This window comes from Tiliqua scincoides, chromosome 8, assembly GCF_035046505.1.
Source record: "Tiliqua scincoides isolate rTilSci1 chromosome 8, rTilSci1.hap2, whole genome shotgun sequence".
NCBI classification, from domain to species: domain Eukaryota; kingdom Metazoa; phylum Chordata; class Lepidosauria; order Squamata; family Scincidae; genus Tiliqua; species Tiliqua scincoides.
The window spans coordinates 3,317,144-3,335,630 of record NC_089828.1 but is presented as its reverse complement, the minus strand read 5'-3'; the positions used below and the strand labels follow the sequence as shown (position 1 = coordinate 3,335,630).

The window sequence follows — 18,487 nt, the reverse complement described above, 5'->3', positions numbered from 1 at the left end:
ACACATGCCTGCAAACTGCAGAAGCTGAGCTCTTTGCAGGGTAATTAGCAACTACAATATCTGATTTTCTGAATAGCTTCAGGGCTTGAGGCAATTAGTTACCTGATCTTTCCATTGTCCTTTGGCGACCCACCAAAAATCAGGTCGCGACCCATCCGTGGGTCCCAACTCACAGGTTGGGAACCACTGCATTATGGTCTTAACCAGGGGTGTCAAACTCGATTCATACAGAGGGCCTAAGTTAGCTTTCAGGGCTCCAGCTGAGGGCCGGAAGTGAAGTCATTAAGCAGAAAGTGACATCATTAAGAAGCTAATGGCCAGAAATCAGATCTTGTTCTCATATAGAAACTCATTAACTGCAAATCTTGATCATATTTCAAGATTTGGGAAAGCCCAATTTTCATGTGGGCTGTCATTTCAGCTGTAACACCTCAGCAGCTGAGAGCCTGAGGGTAGGATAAAAAGCTTCTGGGGGTCCCCGGAGCTTATGTTTGACACCCCTAGTCTTAACTGTAGCCATCCAGAATTATACTTCTGGCAGGGAATACTGTGACATGTAGCAGTGTCCTCCCAGGAACGCAGAAAGATGAACTAAAAGACACTCCATGCTCCCAATGAATTTCAGGCAAAATGCTCTTCCTCACAAATACTTCAGCACCCAGAAATCAGAGGAGGCAAAACAACTTGACTGCATGTTCCATCTTTGACAACTGGTTCTATTAATCTTTATACACCCACCCAAACAGACCCAAAACCCTGCCTCTAGCATTTGCTACCACGTTCATTCCACAGCTCACATCCAGCCATGATCCTCTGAAGTCCTCTCACGCTTTGGTCCTACACCAAGAAAAGGCAAAAACAAGTTTTCCTTTCCAGCTCTACACATACTACTAGAGCCAAAACAATTTTTTTTTATTTTTTGCATGAATAAATGTCATAACCCAACAGATTTTCAAAATTCAACATTTGGATTTTGGTGCCAAAATGTTGACACCTAAATTCCAGAATTTAGATTTATCATCCAAGATGGAAATTCTTCTGTTTCTGAATGGTTGGATGAAAAAAATAGAAAACATACTAACTAAATTTTTATGCAACCTATCAATCAAATAATGACAAATAATGCTACTGCATTCCAGCTGTCAGATACTATCAAATATCAACTGCTATTGCAAAGTCTCTAGACACTTAATACAGACACCCAGTGGTGTAGCTAGAGGGGGTGCAAAGCACTAAGTTTTGCAGGGAGCCTCACCATGGAGTGCAAGCAGCCCCTCCCTTTTGGAACCATTCCAGGCAGTGCCTGGAATGGCTCCAAAAGGGAGGGACCCCCTGCGCACCATGATGAGGCTCCCTGAAAAACACAGTGCTTTGCACCCCCTCTAGCAACGCCACTGCAGACCACAAAAAGCAAATACCTGATAAAACCTTCAGCTCAAAAATGCACACAAATGTACCCAGCCATACTCAACAGATCCCAGAATGTTTATCTTTGTGTTGCATGAACAATGCTGCTATATAGCAACTTGTGCCAACAGGGTAGCTCGACTGCTTCTTAGACTTAGCAATACACATCCTGCCAGCATCTTTAACAAAGAAAAATCCAAGTGTGGAATAAAGGACTCCTGTTCCTGTTCACAATAAGCAAAATTACAGCAGGAAGCGGGTGATGCAATTCCCCACCATGCATTATTTCCCACTGAATCTATAGTTTCTGTACCACCAACAGAAACACAAGGGGAGAGAGAAGAAAAAAGCGTGACTAAGAGGCCCATTGTGAATGGGTGATTACGCAAAACACACTTGGTTGAAGGAGGTCAACAAAGACACGCACCAGAAAATGTGTTACAACCACTTCTTTGGTGTTGTGTGGTTTTAATGGCTAACTATAGCGACCTTTAGAAGGAATGCACTGGATAACTGTGTTTTGTCTGCGTGACCTTCACATGGGACGGGGTCTGACCTCGCAGGAAAATGTGAAAGAGTTTTGTGGTGGCTTTGGCTTTTTGGGATCCAGAGCAAAAGCCCTGGGGGGGGGGAGAAATCCCAATGGCCCACTCCCCATGCCAATATGTACAGTGGCAGAAGTTAAGGAAGGGCTCTCACCCATTTTCGGCCCAGTCCCTGGTTGGCTTTCCCAGCTGGACAGTCAAAGGGAAGATTTACCAGGAGGCAGTGGAGGCAAAGGCAGCAGACACGGGCTGCCCTCTTTCTTCCTCCAGTGCTATTTATCAATTCCTGGATACCCTGGTGTCTGATACAACAATGTGGGGCAGGAAAACTGGGAATTGTCAAAGGCACTGAGGGAAGACATGCTACAGTGCTGTTGCAGTTCCCCCACAATCACCTGACAAGCATCCCCATGGGCTCTGGCTTAGCAGGGGCTATGGCAGTACTGCCTAAGAGGGGTAGGAATTCTAGCTCCACTCTTGTATTCGAGGAGTCCTTCTTCGACTTCCGGTTCCCAGCTTCTGCCTTGCCTGCCTCCAGCAGCCAGCTGACCTCTCATTTACCAACACAGCTCCCCACTGCTTCAGTTCTTGTTACAGATGTTTACACTGACTGGAAGGAGACCAACATGGCACTCTGCCTACCAGCCCAACCAAGAAACACAGAAAGTCGACTTGGGGGGAAGAACCCTTCCCACTCCCTGCATTAAACTCACTTGCCCTCAGGAAAATTCATGTGAAGGTTAGGTCCTGGGGTGACCTCAGCAGAGAAGGCAGAGGGCTGCATTCCCCTTCAAGACAGTCCACTTTGGCCACACGTTGGGAGCCACGGTGGAGGATCCTCCTGGGAAGCTTCCTCAAGCCATCTCCCTTCCGTCCCATCATGTTCCACACTCCAGATTCACTGGACTGGTTTAGATGCTAAACAAACCTCTGTGAAGATGGGTTGGAGTGACTGTGCCTCAGGGATCTCACACAACCCATGCTGATCAGAGGTTTGACCTGATAGAAGACCTGTGACCTGTGGCCCTGCAGGCCACAGAGGAAGATCTGATGCTCAATTATTTTCCAAGAGCACAAGTGTATTATAGTAGTGATTGAGCTCAGCTCACCTCCTTGCCAGGAGCTGCGACTTTGTTCCAGAAGGAGAGGTCAGGTTTATCTGTAGGTCTCCCCGTCGTGAATGGGCAATAGAAACCCGTACCACAACATGCTCCAGGTAAACTACATGATGGTCCAGGTGGTCAGCACAGGCATTCGTTACAGTTGCCGTCCGCAACGTCTTATTAGTGGGGATGAACCTAGATGGTTGGAGATAAAGGAAATGATGAAGAGACCAGGGTCCTTAGAAAGCGGGCATTTCCCAAACAGCAAAGCCAGGGTACTATGATTTGTAGAAAATAATCTGTAGAAAACAATCAAAGCCACAGATAATGACAGGTAAGTACAATGCAATACAATAAAATAAAATTAAAATAACATCTACACTGGGTAAGATGGTGGAAAGCCTCATCAAAGATAGAATCTCAAAACACATAGATGAACAGGCCTTGCTGAGGGAGAATCAGCATGGCTTCTGTAAGGGGGGGTTCTTGCCTCACGAACCTTATAGAATTCTTTGAAAACGTCAACAGGCATGTGGATGCGGGAGAACCCGTGGACATTATATATCTGGACCCCAATGTCTCCTCACCGCAAAAGCTGTCCTTCACCAGAACAAACTGTCTCATGCAGTAATGGTTTTAGGCAGTGCTGGATGGCCACTTATCAAGGATGCTGTGGCTGTGGTGTGCTGAGGGGGGCTGGACTAGATGATCTCTGATAGCCCTTTGAACACTTATGATACTATGGACTGCCCTTAGAATTGCTACTTTTCAAGTCACAAGGGGAAAAAATGTGTCAGTCTGACTCATCTTCATATCCCTTGTGAAGAGAAGAGCCAACTGCAACTGCATTCTTGGATGTCTTTCAGCAAAGGATTTCATGCTGTCATTCAGAGGCCACATTCTCCGCAACGCAGCCACCACCCACCAGCAATGAGCTAACTCCCAGTACAGGATCTGGAGCATGTTGTTAACGTCTAATTTATTGGGAGGGAGCTGCTTGTCAGTCCCCAGACTTGCTCCAGGGATGCTTCAGAGCATATGGTAGAGGATTCTCAGGGGGGATTACATCCTCTGCCTTTTATTTTGCCTTACTCATAAAAGGAGAATCGATGAAAGCTATAAACAGTGATGTCATTTCCCAGGGAGACAGTGATTTTTTTTTTTTTAAACAAGGGGACTTCAAAACATTATTTGCATGCAGCAGGAACTGATTTTCAAGATGCTGTTTTGCTCAAAATGTTCTTGACTTGCACATGTTGAAGCAGTTGCTATTAGATTCGGCTAATACAAAACACAGACATGTCACACAAGGCCAAGAAAGCCACGTTTCATCAAAACCTTGAATATCTGAAGTAGATCTCCGTTTCAGATTCTTCTCTTTCTTATACTAGAACCAGAGGCCAGTGCATCATTATGGTCTGTGGAATTTAGCATCCTAGGATATGATGATGGTCACTGGTCTAGATGGCTTTAAAAGGGGATTAGACACATTCATGTAGGACAAGTCTACATAGTGACTATATACCACTTTTGAGTTCAGAGACAGCATACAGGGGCAGCAAATGATCATTGCCTGTTTGTGGGTAGCTGAGAGACAATTGGTGGCCACTGTGGGGTCACAGGATGCTGTAGTAGATGAGCCTTTGGCCTGATCCAGCAGGGCTCTTCTTACATTCTTGTGGGAGAAGGTGGTCCTTTAAGTGCCCTGGTCCCAAGTCATCAGGGCTTCAAAATCAAAAACAGCCCCATGAATTAAGCCTGAAAATGAACTGAAGCCAATGCAAACCTTTTATAGCAGATCCTATATGTTGCATGTTCAAATCTGCTGTGTGTATAACAGATCTGATGTAAGCACAAATAAATCTTCCTTGTACAAAGTCTTCCCCATTCTGTTCAGCAAACTAAGCAACCCTATATGAGCATAACTTTCCAGACTTATGGCATCCCCTCATTGTCACAAATGGGAAGCCCATGCAATGTTCATTGTCCCTTCACCTGTTCAGATAATGCTATGGCTTATCAATATAAATTCAGAAACTGGTGCCTTGTTTGCTTGCATTTAAGAACTTCCGTTCTTATTTTTCTGTTGTATTTTCTTCTTGTTGTATTATTTCTGTTGTATTTCTGTTCTGTATTTTTCTGTTGTAACTTAACCCCACCCTGTGATGGGGGGGAAGGTGGGGAAGAGGGAGGTTGCTCACATAAGCAGGGAACTCACAGGTTGAACTAACTTCCAGTCATTCTCAGGGATCACAACAAGTTTATGCAGTTCAGTAATTAGAACCAGTCATCAACATGCAAATCAAGCCAACTGACTCCAGCAGAAAACAGACTTTTAAGAAAAAACACAGAAAACAAAGTGGGGGGGGGGAGCCTGGGGAAACCTCAGAATATCTGTTCATGTAGCTTTACAAGAAGCAAGCCCCAAGTAAATTAATTTAGGGTGGCCAAATGTGCAGCTTGCAGGATCTAATTTGTTTTTTTACTGAAACTTTGATTCCACCAACTATGGAATCAACCAACCATGTACAAAACAGTAGCCAAGTGGTGGAGTCAGATGGAAAATAGTGGTTCAGGAGGTGGAGCCAATTACCTGCTGCACCCCCTGAACCAAGCACTGGAATGATCTACAAAGACAACTAGAAATCTATCTATAGCAGCAGGGATTCCAATATAAACACTGCCAAACTGGACAGCAAGAGTTGCACACAGCCCTGATCAAAGGCTCTTATTTTACATCTGAGGAACACTGAGGTTTGCAGGGAAAGCAATTAGCAGGAGGCCAACCAGGGCCAAGAATTATTGGTGTGTGTGTTTTTTGCCTTGCAATTCCACTTGCTGTTAAGAACCTGGAGTCAGAAATCCTTGCTAATCTACTGCAAATCACCCTCAGCAGATCCCAATCTACCTTCTGTCCAGTTCATTCACTCAGAGAGTGGGTGATTATAGCCTTTGGTCCGAGCTTGAGCCAAACCATACAGGAGAGAGAGTTAAAACTCAGCAAGGTTGCTGTTCCTTTATATACCAATCAAACAGTTCTCAAACTTTTTGAACTCTAGCTTTCCTTTTAAATATACTCTGCTCTTGGCACTGCTCACAGTACTGAAATTCAGTCTATTATTGAGCAAAAAAAACAAAAAAGGGCACACTGCATTTCCTTTTTTTAAAAAGCAACAACTTATACAATCTCCTTATAGCCCACTGATACATGAATCTCCTGTCCAGATAGCCTCAGCTGCATTGCAGCTCAGAGGCTCCCCCAGACCATCCACTGAGCTTGCTCCTTTTCTCCCCTCTTTCTCCAATTAAGAAAAACCTCCTGCCCCAGACAAAGAATCCCTGTAGCCAGATTACTCTAGCAAAGCAGCAGCTCCTTCTATTCATTCATTGCTCAAACTGTGCAGCCACTCAAGGGTCAGGGCTGCTGGCTCTGGGAATGGCTCCAGATGCATCTCTGCTGGGCTGCTGCTATCTCCCCAGTTGCACTGCAGTCTGATGGCAAAGGAGAGGGTAAGCACTGTTGTGACAGGGAAGGGAAGTTTCTCCCTTCCCCTCTTGCTATGCAGCTGGAGAGGCCGGTATGGCCCCCACCAGGGAGTGAAACTGAACACAAATGCAAATTCCAGTTCAACAGAGTGGTTGTCTCTGTGAACAGGAACTAATAATAACAATTAGCATTTGCCTTGAGCTTTTAAATATTCAAAGCACTTCACATGTAATATCTCCTGGTAATCCCTGCAACAACCCTATAAGGTAGACGAGTATTATTATTCCATATTGCAGATCAAGGGGTGAGTAAGCTGAGAATGACTGGTTTCTTAAGGCCACCAAGTGCGTTTACAGCGGAAGGAAGGCATGAGCCAGTGACTGCTTGTTGCTTCTGAACAGACAAGCATAGGATTGTGACTTCAGTTTCTTCACCACTATGCTATACTACTCTTAGGGAACTAAACCCAAACCTAAAAGCTCTTGGATGCCTTGAACCAAAACTAGAACTGAACCCCTAAACTCAAAAAAGTGGCAAACAGGTTAAAGTAAGTGGCTCAATAATTAGGCACTTATTTTTTTTAAGTTATCGCTGTTCTGTGTTCGTTATTTAGAGTTGCAGATATTGTTATGCACATTTATGTAAAACAGTTCACAGGGTGTGAAACAGTTAATGAAACATTTTCACACTTTTTTAGTGTCTGCAGTAGCTGCTCCCCCCACCCCGCGCCATCGGAGCCATTCTGAGTGGCAGTGCAGAATTGAGAGCAGTGTGGAGGCATCTCAAAATGGCTCTGATGGCAAGGGGCAGCTTCCAGGGCATACTGAGGTGCTCTGCAAAACTTAGCGCTTTGCCCCGCCTTGGACGCTACTGAGTGTCTGAATCAGAGAGTTCAGAATATACTGAAGAACTGGATCTGAACCCAAAAGGTTAATGGCTTGTCTCTCTATCCTCACCCTAAATTAATCATGCTGCTGAAGAAAACTGCAAATATTCAGTTATTACTGACCAAGCTGAAAGCATTAGGTTCCCTTGGAGACTGGCAAGGGTATCCAGCACCTCCCAAAGAGGTCCTGGTTGACAATTTTAGAAATGCAGCCTTAAAGCTGATTTTACCATGGTTAGTGCTAACCATGGTTGAGGGCAATACATCTCAAGAACCACAGAGAGCCTTTTCTAAAGCCACATGCAGAATGAAGGTCACAGAAGAGCATCTTTTACTCTCTAGTGCATAGGTAATGTCAGTGTCCTGTGTATCAGGGAAGAGTTGCCACAGGCTCCAGCCCTTCTCCAGTTTACAGAATAAACTTTCACTTAATGAAATGTCTTGGGATCCTGCATGGAAAATCGTGAGGCAAACTTTCAGTGTTGTTCCCAAAGAAAATGATATGGATGTGGCAAAGGGGAGGGAAGCAAATTGGATACTCACCAAGTCCTTCTGTTGGAGGTGCCAATACAAATGTGCTGGGCAGGGACTGTTCTCCACTTCTTCGCTTCAACAACAAGAGCTTCTGCATCTACCAGGCCAAAGCCATACAAATGGCTAACTGAAAAGATAGGGGTCTCAGAGATTCACTGGCATATTAAATAATTGTTTTCATGACAATAGCAAATGACAACACTTAGCATTTGTGGAAAGCTCTTCAACCTCTCCAGACTGAGAGCAAAGTCCAAAGTCCAGCTGAAATGTCTGCGTGACTTCCTCTTTGCCGACGATGCAGCTGTCACTACCCACTCTGCCAAAGATCTCCAGCAGCTCATGGATCGTTTTAGCAAGGCCTGCCAAGATTTTGGACTGACAATCAGCCTGAAGAAAACACAGGTCATGGTTCAGGATGTGGACTCACCTCCCTGCATTACAATCACTGCGCATGAACTGGAGGTTGTTCATGACTTTGTGTACCTTGGCTCAACGATCTCCGACACTCTTTCTCTCGATACTGAGCTAAACAAACGCATCGGTAAAGCAGCTACCACGTTTTCCAGACTCACAAAGAGAGTCTGGTCCAACAAGAAACTGACGGAACATACCAAGACCCAGGTCTACAGAGCTTGCGTCCTGAGTACACTTCTGTACTGCAGCGAGTCATGGACTCTCCACTCACAACAGGAGAGGAAACTGAATGCTTTCCACATGCGCTGCCTCCGACGTATTCTCGGCATCACCTGGCAGGACAAAGTTCCAAACAACACAGCCCTGGAACGTGCTGGAATCCCTAGCATGTATGCACTACTGAAACAGAGACGCCTGCGTTGGCTCGGTCATGTCGTGAGAATGGATGATGGCCGGATCCCAAAGGATCTCCTCTATGGAGAACTCGTGCAAGGAAAGCGCCCTACGGGTAGACCACAGCTGCGATACAAGGACATCTGCAAGAGGGATCTGAAGGCCTTAGGAGTGAACCTCAACAAGTGGGAAACCCTGGCCTCTGAGCGGCCCGCTTGGAGGCAGGCTGTGCAACATGGCCTTTCCCAGTTTGAAGAGACAGTTGGCCAACAGTCTGAGGCAAAGCGGCAAAGAAGGAAGGCCCATAGCCAGGGAGACAGGCCAGGGACAGACTGCACTTGCTCCCAGTGTGGAAGGGATTGTCACTCCCGAATCGGCCTTTTCAGCCACACTAGACGCTGTTCCAGAACCACCTTTCAGAGCGCGATACCATAGTCTTTCGAGACTGAAGGTTGCCAACTAACTAACTAGCATTTGTATATTGCTTCTGAAGATTCAAAGAGCTGCATGTCTATTAACTCAACATAAACTTTACAACAATCATAAAATTGGAGTATTACTATTCTCATATTGCAGATAGAGGGCTGAGAGGAATAGCTTACCTAAGATGACCTAGTGAGTTCATGGTAGAGGCAAGATTCATTCTCAAAGCAGGAATTCCTGGTTTCCTGTGATATCTGAACCCATCAGAATTTGGTAGCCTCATATAATAATCTTTGTGTTCCAAACACCATCGGAATCAGAACCAAATTATGCAATTTGGTTTTCACAACTGCAAAATTGCCACTGCATCTTAATTTAACTGAAATCTAGTGAGTTCCTAGGTTGCATTTGCTTATTTTTGGAAAGTTCACAAAGGCTTTCTAGCTTTTAACACATCTTCAACCTGCAAATTGCTTGATGGTTCTTTTGATTGTACTTAAGGTCTTTATCAGCTCTTCTCAACCAGCAGTAATTGTACAGCTTGTGGTACTTGAGGTAGTGTCTGGTGGTACCCATGGGACCCCCAGACCCCTGCCACCTGGCAGCGAGACCAGCAATGCAACACATCAAGCAGCAGTAGGAGGCTTGGCTTGGCGGGCAGAGCTCCAGTGTATGTTTTTCACAAGCTTGAAAGTGCCCTCCCATCTGCACTCTTACTGGAGTTTGTTGCATTATGTCTAGCCTCCCAATCTGGAACTAACTGGCAATGACATCATCACCAGTTACTTCCAGTGGTACTTCCAACAGGTGGATCATGTGAAGTGGTACTGCAGGGGACAAGCGTTTAGAAATGCTGGTCTGTATTAACCAGAGAACCTTTGTGTGCGCATGAAGTGATGAGTCAATGTTAAATATTTGTGCAAGTACTTCTGCTGGCAGTACCTGACTAATATCATGACTTGGGATACTGAATTGACGTAAGAGTAGAATTTACATGCTAGTACAGTGTTTCTCAAACTGTGGGTCGGGACCCACTAGGTGGGTCGCAAGCCAATTTCAGGTGGGTCCCCATTCATTTCAATATATTATTTTTAATATATTAGACTTGATGCTACCCTGGTATGTGACTGCATTTGGGGAAATTTTACAGACCTGTACTTGTAACAAGCTACTGTGTATCTTGCTTTAACAATGATATTAAATGGGACTTCCTCCTGGGTAAGTGTGGATAGGATTGCAGCCTAGGATTGTAAAACATGTTCCTGCTTGATGGGTTGTCACTTCCAGTCATCATTTCCAGTGGGTCCCAACAGATTCTCATTCTAAAAAGTGGGTCCCAGTGCTAAATGTGAGAGAACCACTGTGCTAGTATATTAAGAACTTGGGTCAAACCATATCTGCAGCAATAAGTCCAAGTCAGACTCCGAGTTATATTCATAACATTTTTTTAGGTTAAAGCAAAGCCAACTAGCATCTGTAGGAAAACCTGAGCATTTTAAGTAATGTACCACGCAGGAAGACAAATTTTAATCAGTGGTGTACTAGAGGGGGAAGTACAAGGTACTTGCCAGGTTCGTCTGTTTGCACACAACCTTAACCCCCAATTAAAATAGTCTCAAGTTTCTAGGCAGAAAATCCAGTCACTACAGATTTTGTTTTCAGCAGCAGCAGGGAAAATTCTTACCGAAAGGATCACAGTAAGGTCACTGAAAGCACACATAGGAGGCAGAATTTAATTTTCAAGAGGGCTGGTTCTGAACTTTGACAATATTCGGTCACATCCAGCGAAAACAAAAATGCAGGAGTTTCCTCAGACTGCCAACACTCCAATTCGGTAAAAGTTAAGCCTTCTCAAGAAACTATTTTCTTTTTGCATCATTCGCCACTGCTCAGATTTCTCCTGCTGAAACAGACAGGAGCTTAGAAATATCCATTCATAAAAAAAAAGCTTCCAAGGGGATTATTGGACCTTGGGTGAGGCAATAACCATTGCCTGCTGGGTCTATGGGACATGTAATAGAAAAAGCTTTTAGAAATGGATATGCAAGCCCTCCAGCTCAGGAAACTTAGTGGATATTGATTCAGGTTTATAACTTAATCCCCCAAAGTGCCAGGTAGGTGGGAAGATACATTTCTAATTATAAAGAACCTCAGATGAATCAAACAGGTTTCTCTCTTGGTGGTGATATTTCCCTGTAAACAGTGACTGTAAACTGCTATGGCATGGAGCATTCAAGAGGACTGCTCCATTACATGGATGAGTCTGACTGAGATATCAAATATATTCTGAAGACCATGATGGTGCTCTCTGCAGTCGATTTTTTTTTCCAGGTGCTCTGGAAGTACTAGTAGTATGGAGCCCTAAACTGCAACAGACTTTTGCAGACCTTTCTGCTGGATTCAAAGAGAGAGGCAGGTGTAACACAAATGCTGCTCTTTACACCTGGGGAGTGGTATTGAGAATGGGAGGTTTAATTCTTTACCCAATCAAACTTTTCTCACAATTTTTGTTAGCCCCAGTGGGGTGGAAAGATATCTGTAGTCTATTGGTCTTTTTTTTTTTTTTCCTCAGCAGGTCTAATTGCAGCTTCGGGGGAGTGAATCATAGAACAGAATTTGTGGTACTGATCAAACCGGCTTGATCCCCCTTTGAGAGGGAAAGGATCACCATGATACAGTTAACAAAAAGGGCTCTTGTTAGGACATACTGGAACACTTTATAGCACAATCCTATGCCCAGCTGCTTATCCACTCTATTCTGCCTCCAGAGGTGCCTACACCAAGGGTTTTCAAAGTGGGGTGTCGCGATGCCCCAGCCTGAAGTCCCTGACCTCTGCCCCCTTGAGGATGGGGGCAGCGAGGAGGTAACGATGCGATCCCCAGGATCGCATTGCTAATGGGGCTGCAGGGACTGGGGACTCACCAATTCCTGCAGCAGCTGTCCTGGGGTGCGGGGAGCCCTGCGCAAGCGTCTGGAAAGTATGGGTAGGATTGCAGTCATATTATCTTTTCTATTTGGTGCAAGATGTTTGATATATGTTGGAACTCAAATATTTATTACAGATTATGGTGGTATGGGTATGGGTGAGCGAGAAAGAGGGCAATTAAAAAGATATTGAGGCCCTTGTGGCCTCAAACCCCATCTGCAATATGTGGATAGTACTGCTAACAGGGATTACTGAGAAAATGCACTTGAAGCACAGTGGATTCTTTAAGTGCTAACTATTATAGATCGCACCCTTTTTGCTCTTTAGGGGAAAGAAGATTGTAAGCTGTGAAGTTTCAGAAGATCAGCAGGGTACCAAACATCTCCATGAGGTCCCATTAAGGAGCTTTCCTGGAATTAACACCACAATCTTCCCTGTTCTGCTGGACAAAGGTTTCCTTGGAGACCTCTCCATCTTTGTTTATAGGAAACTGCACCCAGCCAAATGCATCCACTTTGCCTCACCTCGGCGTCCAGCTCCGTTTGCCTTCCAGTCAGGGGCTGAGAGATGTACCGGTCGAGATGTTTTCACAAGCAAATGTTGAACGTCCCGCCAGGTTAAAGAAGGGCTAAAGTTTGTGGAAGAAAGGACAGACAGACAAAAAAAAAACATAAGAGAAAGTCTTGGCTAAGCTGGAAGCAGGTTTTTAAAGGAAGAAAAGGGACAAATCAACCGCAAAGAAACCATCAAACATGAATTAGTTGGTATATATCAGGTGTGTCCAAAGTTTTTGGCAGGAGGGCCGCATCATCTCTCTGACACTGTGTCGGGGGCCGGGGGGGGGGAAGAATTAATTTACATTTAAAATTTGAATAAATTTACATAAGTTTAAATAAATGAATATATTAAAGATGAACTTATGTGAATGAGTGAAGGCCTTGCAATAGCTCAAGGTCTATAAAAGGCCTTGCACAAAGCAAGGCTGGCCTTTCCTTTGCTGCCGCTACTGCATCACAGATGTGAAACAACAAACAATGGAGGGAGCCCTCATCCCACAGCTAATGTGAGAGGTCAAACAGTCGCCCTCACTCTGAGAGCAGTTGCGTTGGGCCAGTGTGGGCTCCAACAAAGCTCCAGAGGGCCAGAGGCTCACTGGAGACTGGGGGCTCCCTGAGGGCTGCATTGAGAGGCCTTGAGGGCCGCAAGTGGCCCCAGGTCCGGGGTTTGGGCACCCCTGGTATATATTAATGAGTTTTATCAAAGGACATCTTCCAATCAAGGAAGAAGTTTTGTGCGGACAAGGAAAGAGGGGTAATTTTGTCTGATTCCCCCTACCTGCACCCCCTGAACGTCAGCTCATTTTCAGAGGATGCAAAGTACTGCAGAAGGAAGTGTAGAAAACAGCAAAAAAAAAAAAAACCCACACACCCATCAAAAGGGCCTTCTTTCACAAATGGACATTCTTAGGATCTAACCCAATGAATGGTCGCAGAGAAGTAAAATAAGATGTTCTAAGTCAGTAGCTCGATTGACACTCCTGACTGCATTAGGCTGTGTAAAAGGGGTGTTTCTATTCTGTGTAAAAGGGGTGACAGGTATGCTGGTGCTTTTGAGGAAAGATGAATAAAGGGGAAAATTCCACTACAGAAGGCTGTTACCTGTGGCTCTCATGTATTTGAAGATTTCAGTAAATACCTCTTAAATTTAAGAACTTTGGTTGTTGCAGAGCAAGACGAGTATTGTAATAACTTTTTTAAAACCCAAAAAAATATTTGTAAGAACTGCAGTTCCACTCTATCACATTATGCTGTGATGTCTTTTGCCCTGTAGGGTGTTCCTTAAAGCATCTTGAGTGCTGATTTATAATTATATCAGAGTATTTAGCAACAGAAATGACAATTCATTTTCTTGCTGGCAATAAAAGGGAACATCAGAAGGCTCAGCATCACTTAACACGTTTGGTCCCAGATACTTAATGGTGCATTTTATGTCAGGAGCTAAACAGTTCTGAAATTTACAGAGCTCTCTAATTTATTTGTAATGAACACAGTGTTCTCTTCAAACTGTGTTCACACAACATAGGTTTAAAAAATGGAAAAAGGGTGGGGAGGACAGACCAAATTTGCCGGCTCCACTTGTGTTGGCAAGACATTTCCACATCCTCCGTCACAATAATGTAACAAATTAACTGCCTCGGCCGCTGTGAGCTCACAGCAGCTAACAATATATTAGTGATAAGAGCCAAGATCACAGCATGGGAACATTAAAAGAAGTCAGCAGTCTAAGCTTGGAGTTCTTTTATTTTTTCCCTTCCCCATTCTAAAAATAAAACAAGTTCAGAAGTCTGAGATTAAACTTGGGCTAAACAAAGGAAAAAGCAGCATTTTCATTATCAGGGACTCTCCCTAGTCTATGCAAAGAACCTTGTGGCCTCTTAAAGCCTAACAGATATATGATGGCACAAGCATTTGCAGACTAGATCCTATTATGTTGGATGCAATCCCACAGCACACACTCTTGCACATGAAAGCTTTCACTATTATATAAAAAAAAAGCCTGTCACAAAAATCTCCCTTATGTTTATTGTAACAGACAAAAATTGTTACTCTTTGGTAAAACATTAAGGACATAAGAAACACTCAAACATCCATCATGTCCAAATCATCTTTGCCACTGTGGCCAAACAGCTCTTCCCTGCAATAGCTCTCTGTTGCTACTGCCACTCCCAGCAACATATCTTCATAAGTGAACTGCGCCTGAACATGGAGGTGCATCATGACCAACAGCTTGCAGTGAATAAGTCCTCCTCTTTGTCTAGTGGCTTGTCTAATCCCCTTTTAAGGCCAATAAGGACACAAAAGTCCTTATTGCCCCCAAATGAGAACATAAAGGTTCTTATTGCCTACATCTGGGGGAGAGATTGTAATGCCTTTTAAAAATGTGGTCAGCATGCACACATTTGCAGTAATTTCCTTCCCCTTCTCTGGGCCTCTTGAAGTTAACTTTCCAAGGTGTGCAGCGCTGATAGAACACAGTGAGTGCAGACGCAAGTAAATGCACATGTGCGGAACACAAAATACCCACGTAATAATCAATGTCCCTTCTACACTTCTGGGAATGGAGCTGTAGCTGAGTGGTAGAGAACAGGTTCTGCATGCAGAAGATCTCAGATCCTCATTTACATAAAACATATGTGTGAAGCTCAACTCTCAGCTTGGTTGGGCCGACAGTGAAGTGTTCCCTGAACCTTCTGAAGGTAACACTGTCATGTTGCCTTCTTCATATGTTCCACATTCCCCAAAGAGATCAAGCACAAAAACCAGAGTCTTGCTTCACCAATGAATTTCTCAACAGTCACAGAAAGAAAGGAAGCTCTTACTTGGCCTCCAAAGCCAGAGCGATGATTCCTGCCACCATGGGGGCAGACACGGAGGTTCCAGTGTGGCCATCTGTGCAGCGTCTCCTCAGGTCTGTGGTAACCTAATGACACAAAGTTGGTGCAGCTATTAGCTTGGGTGCGACCACTATGCATTTCCTGCTTAACCTCTATCCCAAGTCCTCTAACTGAACTTAGGGAAACAGAGGTGGAGAACACGTATACCAAATCTTTAAAAGATCTTTAAAAAGGGAAAGGGGGGGGGACCCGGGAAACTATAGGCCAGTCAGCTTAACATCTATACCCGGTAAGATGGTGGAATGCCTCATCAAAGATAGGATCTCAAAACGCATAGACGAACAGGCCTTGCTGAGGGAGAGTCAGCATGGCTTCTGTAAGGGTAAGTCTTGCCTCACAAACCTTATAGAATTCTTTGAAAAGGCATGTGGATGTGGGAGAACCTGTGGACATTATATATCTGGACTTTCAGAAGGCGTTCGACACGGTCCCTCACCAAAGGCTACTGAAAAAACTCCACAGTCAGGGAATTAGAGGACAGGTCCTCTCCTGGATTGAGAACTGGTTGAAGACCAGGAAACAGAGAGTGGGTGTCATTGGGCAATTTTCACAATGGAAAGAGGTGAAAAGCGGTGTGCCCGAAGAATCTGTCCTGGGACCGGTGCTTTTCAACCTCTTCATAAATGACCTGGAGACAGGGTTGAGCAGTGAGGTGGCTAAGTTTGCAGATGACACCAAACTTTTCTGAGTGGTGAAGACCAGAAGGGATTGTGAGGAGCTCCAGAAGGATCTCTCCAGACTGGCAAAATGGGCAGCAAAATGCAGATGCGCTTCAATGTCAGTAAGTGTAAAGCCATGCACATTGGGGCAAAAAAATCAAAACTTCACATATAGGCTGATGGGTTCTGAGCTGTCTGTGACAGATCAGGAGAGAGATCTTGGGGTGGTGGTGGATGAAAGTGTCGACCCAATGTGCGGCGGCAGCAAAGAAGGCCAATTCTATACTTAGGATCATTAGAAAAGGTGTTGAGAACAAAATGGCTAATATTATAATACTGTTGTACAAATCGATGGTAAGGCCGCACCTGGAGTATTGTGTCCAGTTCTGGTTGCCACATCTCAAAAAAGACATAGTGGAAATGGAAAAGGTGCAAAAGAGAGCGACTAAGATGATTACGGGGCTGGGGCACCTTCCTTATGAGGAAAGGCCATGGCGTTTGGGCCTCTTCAGCCTAAAAAAGAGGCGCCTGAGGGGGGCATGATTGAGACATACAAAATTATGCATGGGAAGGATAAAGTGGATAGATAGATGCTCTTTACACTCTCACATAACATCAGAACCAGGGGACATCCACTAAAATTGAGTGTTGGGAGGGTTAGGACAGACAAAAGAAAATCTTTTACTCAGCATATGGTTGGTCTGTGGAACTCCTTGCCACAGGATGTGGTGACAGCATCTGGCCTGGATGCCCTTAAAAGTGGATTGGACAAGTTTCTGGAGTTAAAATCCATTATGGGTTTCAAGCCATGATATTTATGCGCAACCTCCTGATTTTAGAAATGGGCTATGTCAGAATGCCAATGCAAGGGAGGGCACCAGGATGCAGGTCTCTTGTTAACTTGTGTGCTCCCTGGGGCATTTGGTGGGGCCGCTTTGAGATACAGGAAGCTGGACTAGATGGACCTATGGCCTGGTCCAGTGGGGCTGTTCTTATGCTCTTAAATCTAAATTTGGGTATCGCAGGTCATAGCCCTGACCCCAATAAACAATACAGTTAAATGGCCACCTGGTTTGTTTACTTACAATTTGCCGCTCATAGAATGCGCCGCTACTGTAGGTTGTAGCAAGGGTGGATGCACATTCCTCCAGGTACCACGGCTTGTTCCCATTCTCAGTGGTACTGCTGACAGACACTGTGTAAATGCTGTTGGTGTATCCATCACAAGAGCAGTGATCACCTTCTCTGCCACCGTTTCCAGAAGCCCAGACAAAAATGGAACCTCGTCCTTTACGGCCCTAAGTGTTGGATGGGGGGGGGGGGGAGTAGATATGAAACGTGAGTCAGATTGCCTGGATTTCAATCTCCTTACACCTTCCCACATTCAAGGGTATCTGCAGGCCAAATCAATGGAGCCAGTACCACCAGCCCAACAGTTAGCCCAAAAGTAGCCTGTTTGTTCCAACAACAAAGTCCCCACCACTCAATCTTGAGATAATGGTACAGTATTTAGTGAATGTCTAAACAATCTTTCAGGGAGGGGAGAAACAACACGCTGTTTTGGTATTTATTTCTTATTCTGAAGACAGATAGCAAGCATGGAATACAAGGGGCAGCGGAGGGAAACAGTGGTTTGGGGGAACATGGTTTGGAAGAGAGAATCAGCCAATAGGAAATGCTCTTGCTACAGGCCCATGTGAGGAGCCTTGCCAAGAGTCTGTGTATAACCTTATCAATAACTCATTTAAGCTACCAACCTATATGTAACTAGAACTCCATAGTCAACATTCAAATAGACAACACCCCACATGCATGGTTTCTGTGAGTCAGGACACACTAGGTGGGTTGCGAGCCAATTTCAGATGGGTCCCCATTCATATCAATGTATATTTTATTTTTAATATATTAGATTTGACGTCACATGGTACGTGACTGCATTTGGGGAAATGAGACAGATCTGTACTTTTAACAGACCACTGTATATATGCTTTTAACAATGACAGTCAATGGGGCTTACTCCTGGGTAAGTGTGGATAGGATTGTAGCCTTTCGGATAGTTGGAAAATTTCTTTCTAAACAGATCAGCAACTGCTTGGGAGGGTTAGGGAGGGCTCTTTATTATTTTAAATAAATCTTTAAACATACTTACTGTAAACTTTTAATTTACTTAATTGATTTGATTTTGTTGTATGGGGGTGTTAAAAATTTTCCTGCTTGATGATGTCACTTCCAGTGTGCCCTGACAAAATGTTATT

At 44.5% G+C, this 18,487-nt stretch overlaps 1 protein-coding gene across 1 annotated transcript in view; it reads right to left on the bottom strand.

The window, feature by feature from the left end:
- PCSK6 (proprotein convertase subtilisin/kexin type 6) overlaps positions 1-18,487 on the bottom strand; it is a 93,616-nt gene that overhangs the window by 29,116 nt on the left and 46,013 nt on the right. The window contains exons 8-12 of the mRNA XM_066634821.1: positions 17,318-17,530; positions 15,499-15,599; positions 12,644-12,747; positions 7,972-8,089; positions 3,062-3,250 (exon numbers count right to left, since the gene is read on the bottom strand). Of these exons, the coding sequence (XP_066490918.1) occupies positions 3,062-3,250; positions 7,972-8,089; positions 12,644-12,747; positions 15,499-15,599; positions 17,318-17,530 (725 nt within the window). The remainder of the gene's footprint in view (positions 1-3,061; positions 3,251-7,971; positions 8,090-12,643; positions 12,748-15,498; positions 15,600-17,317; positions 17,531-18,487) is intronic.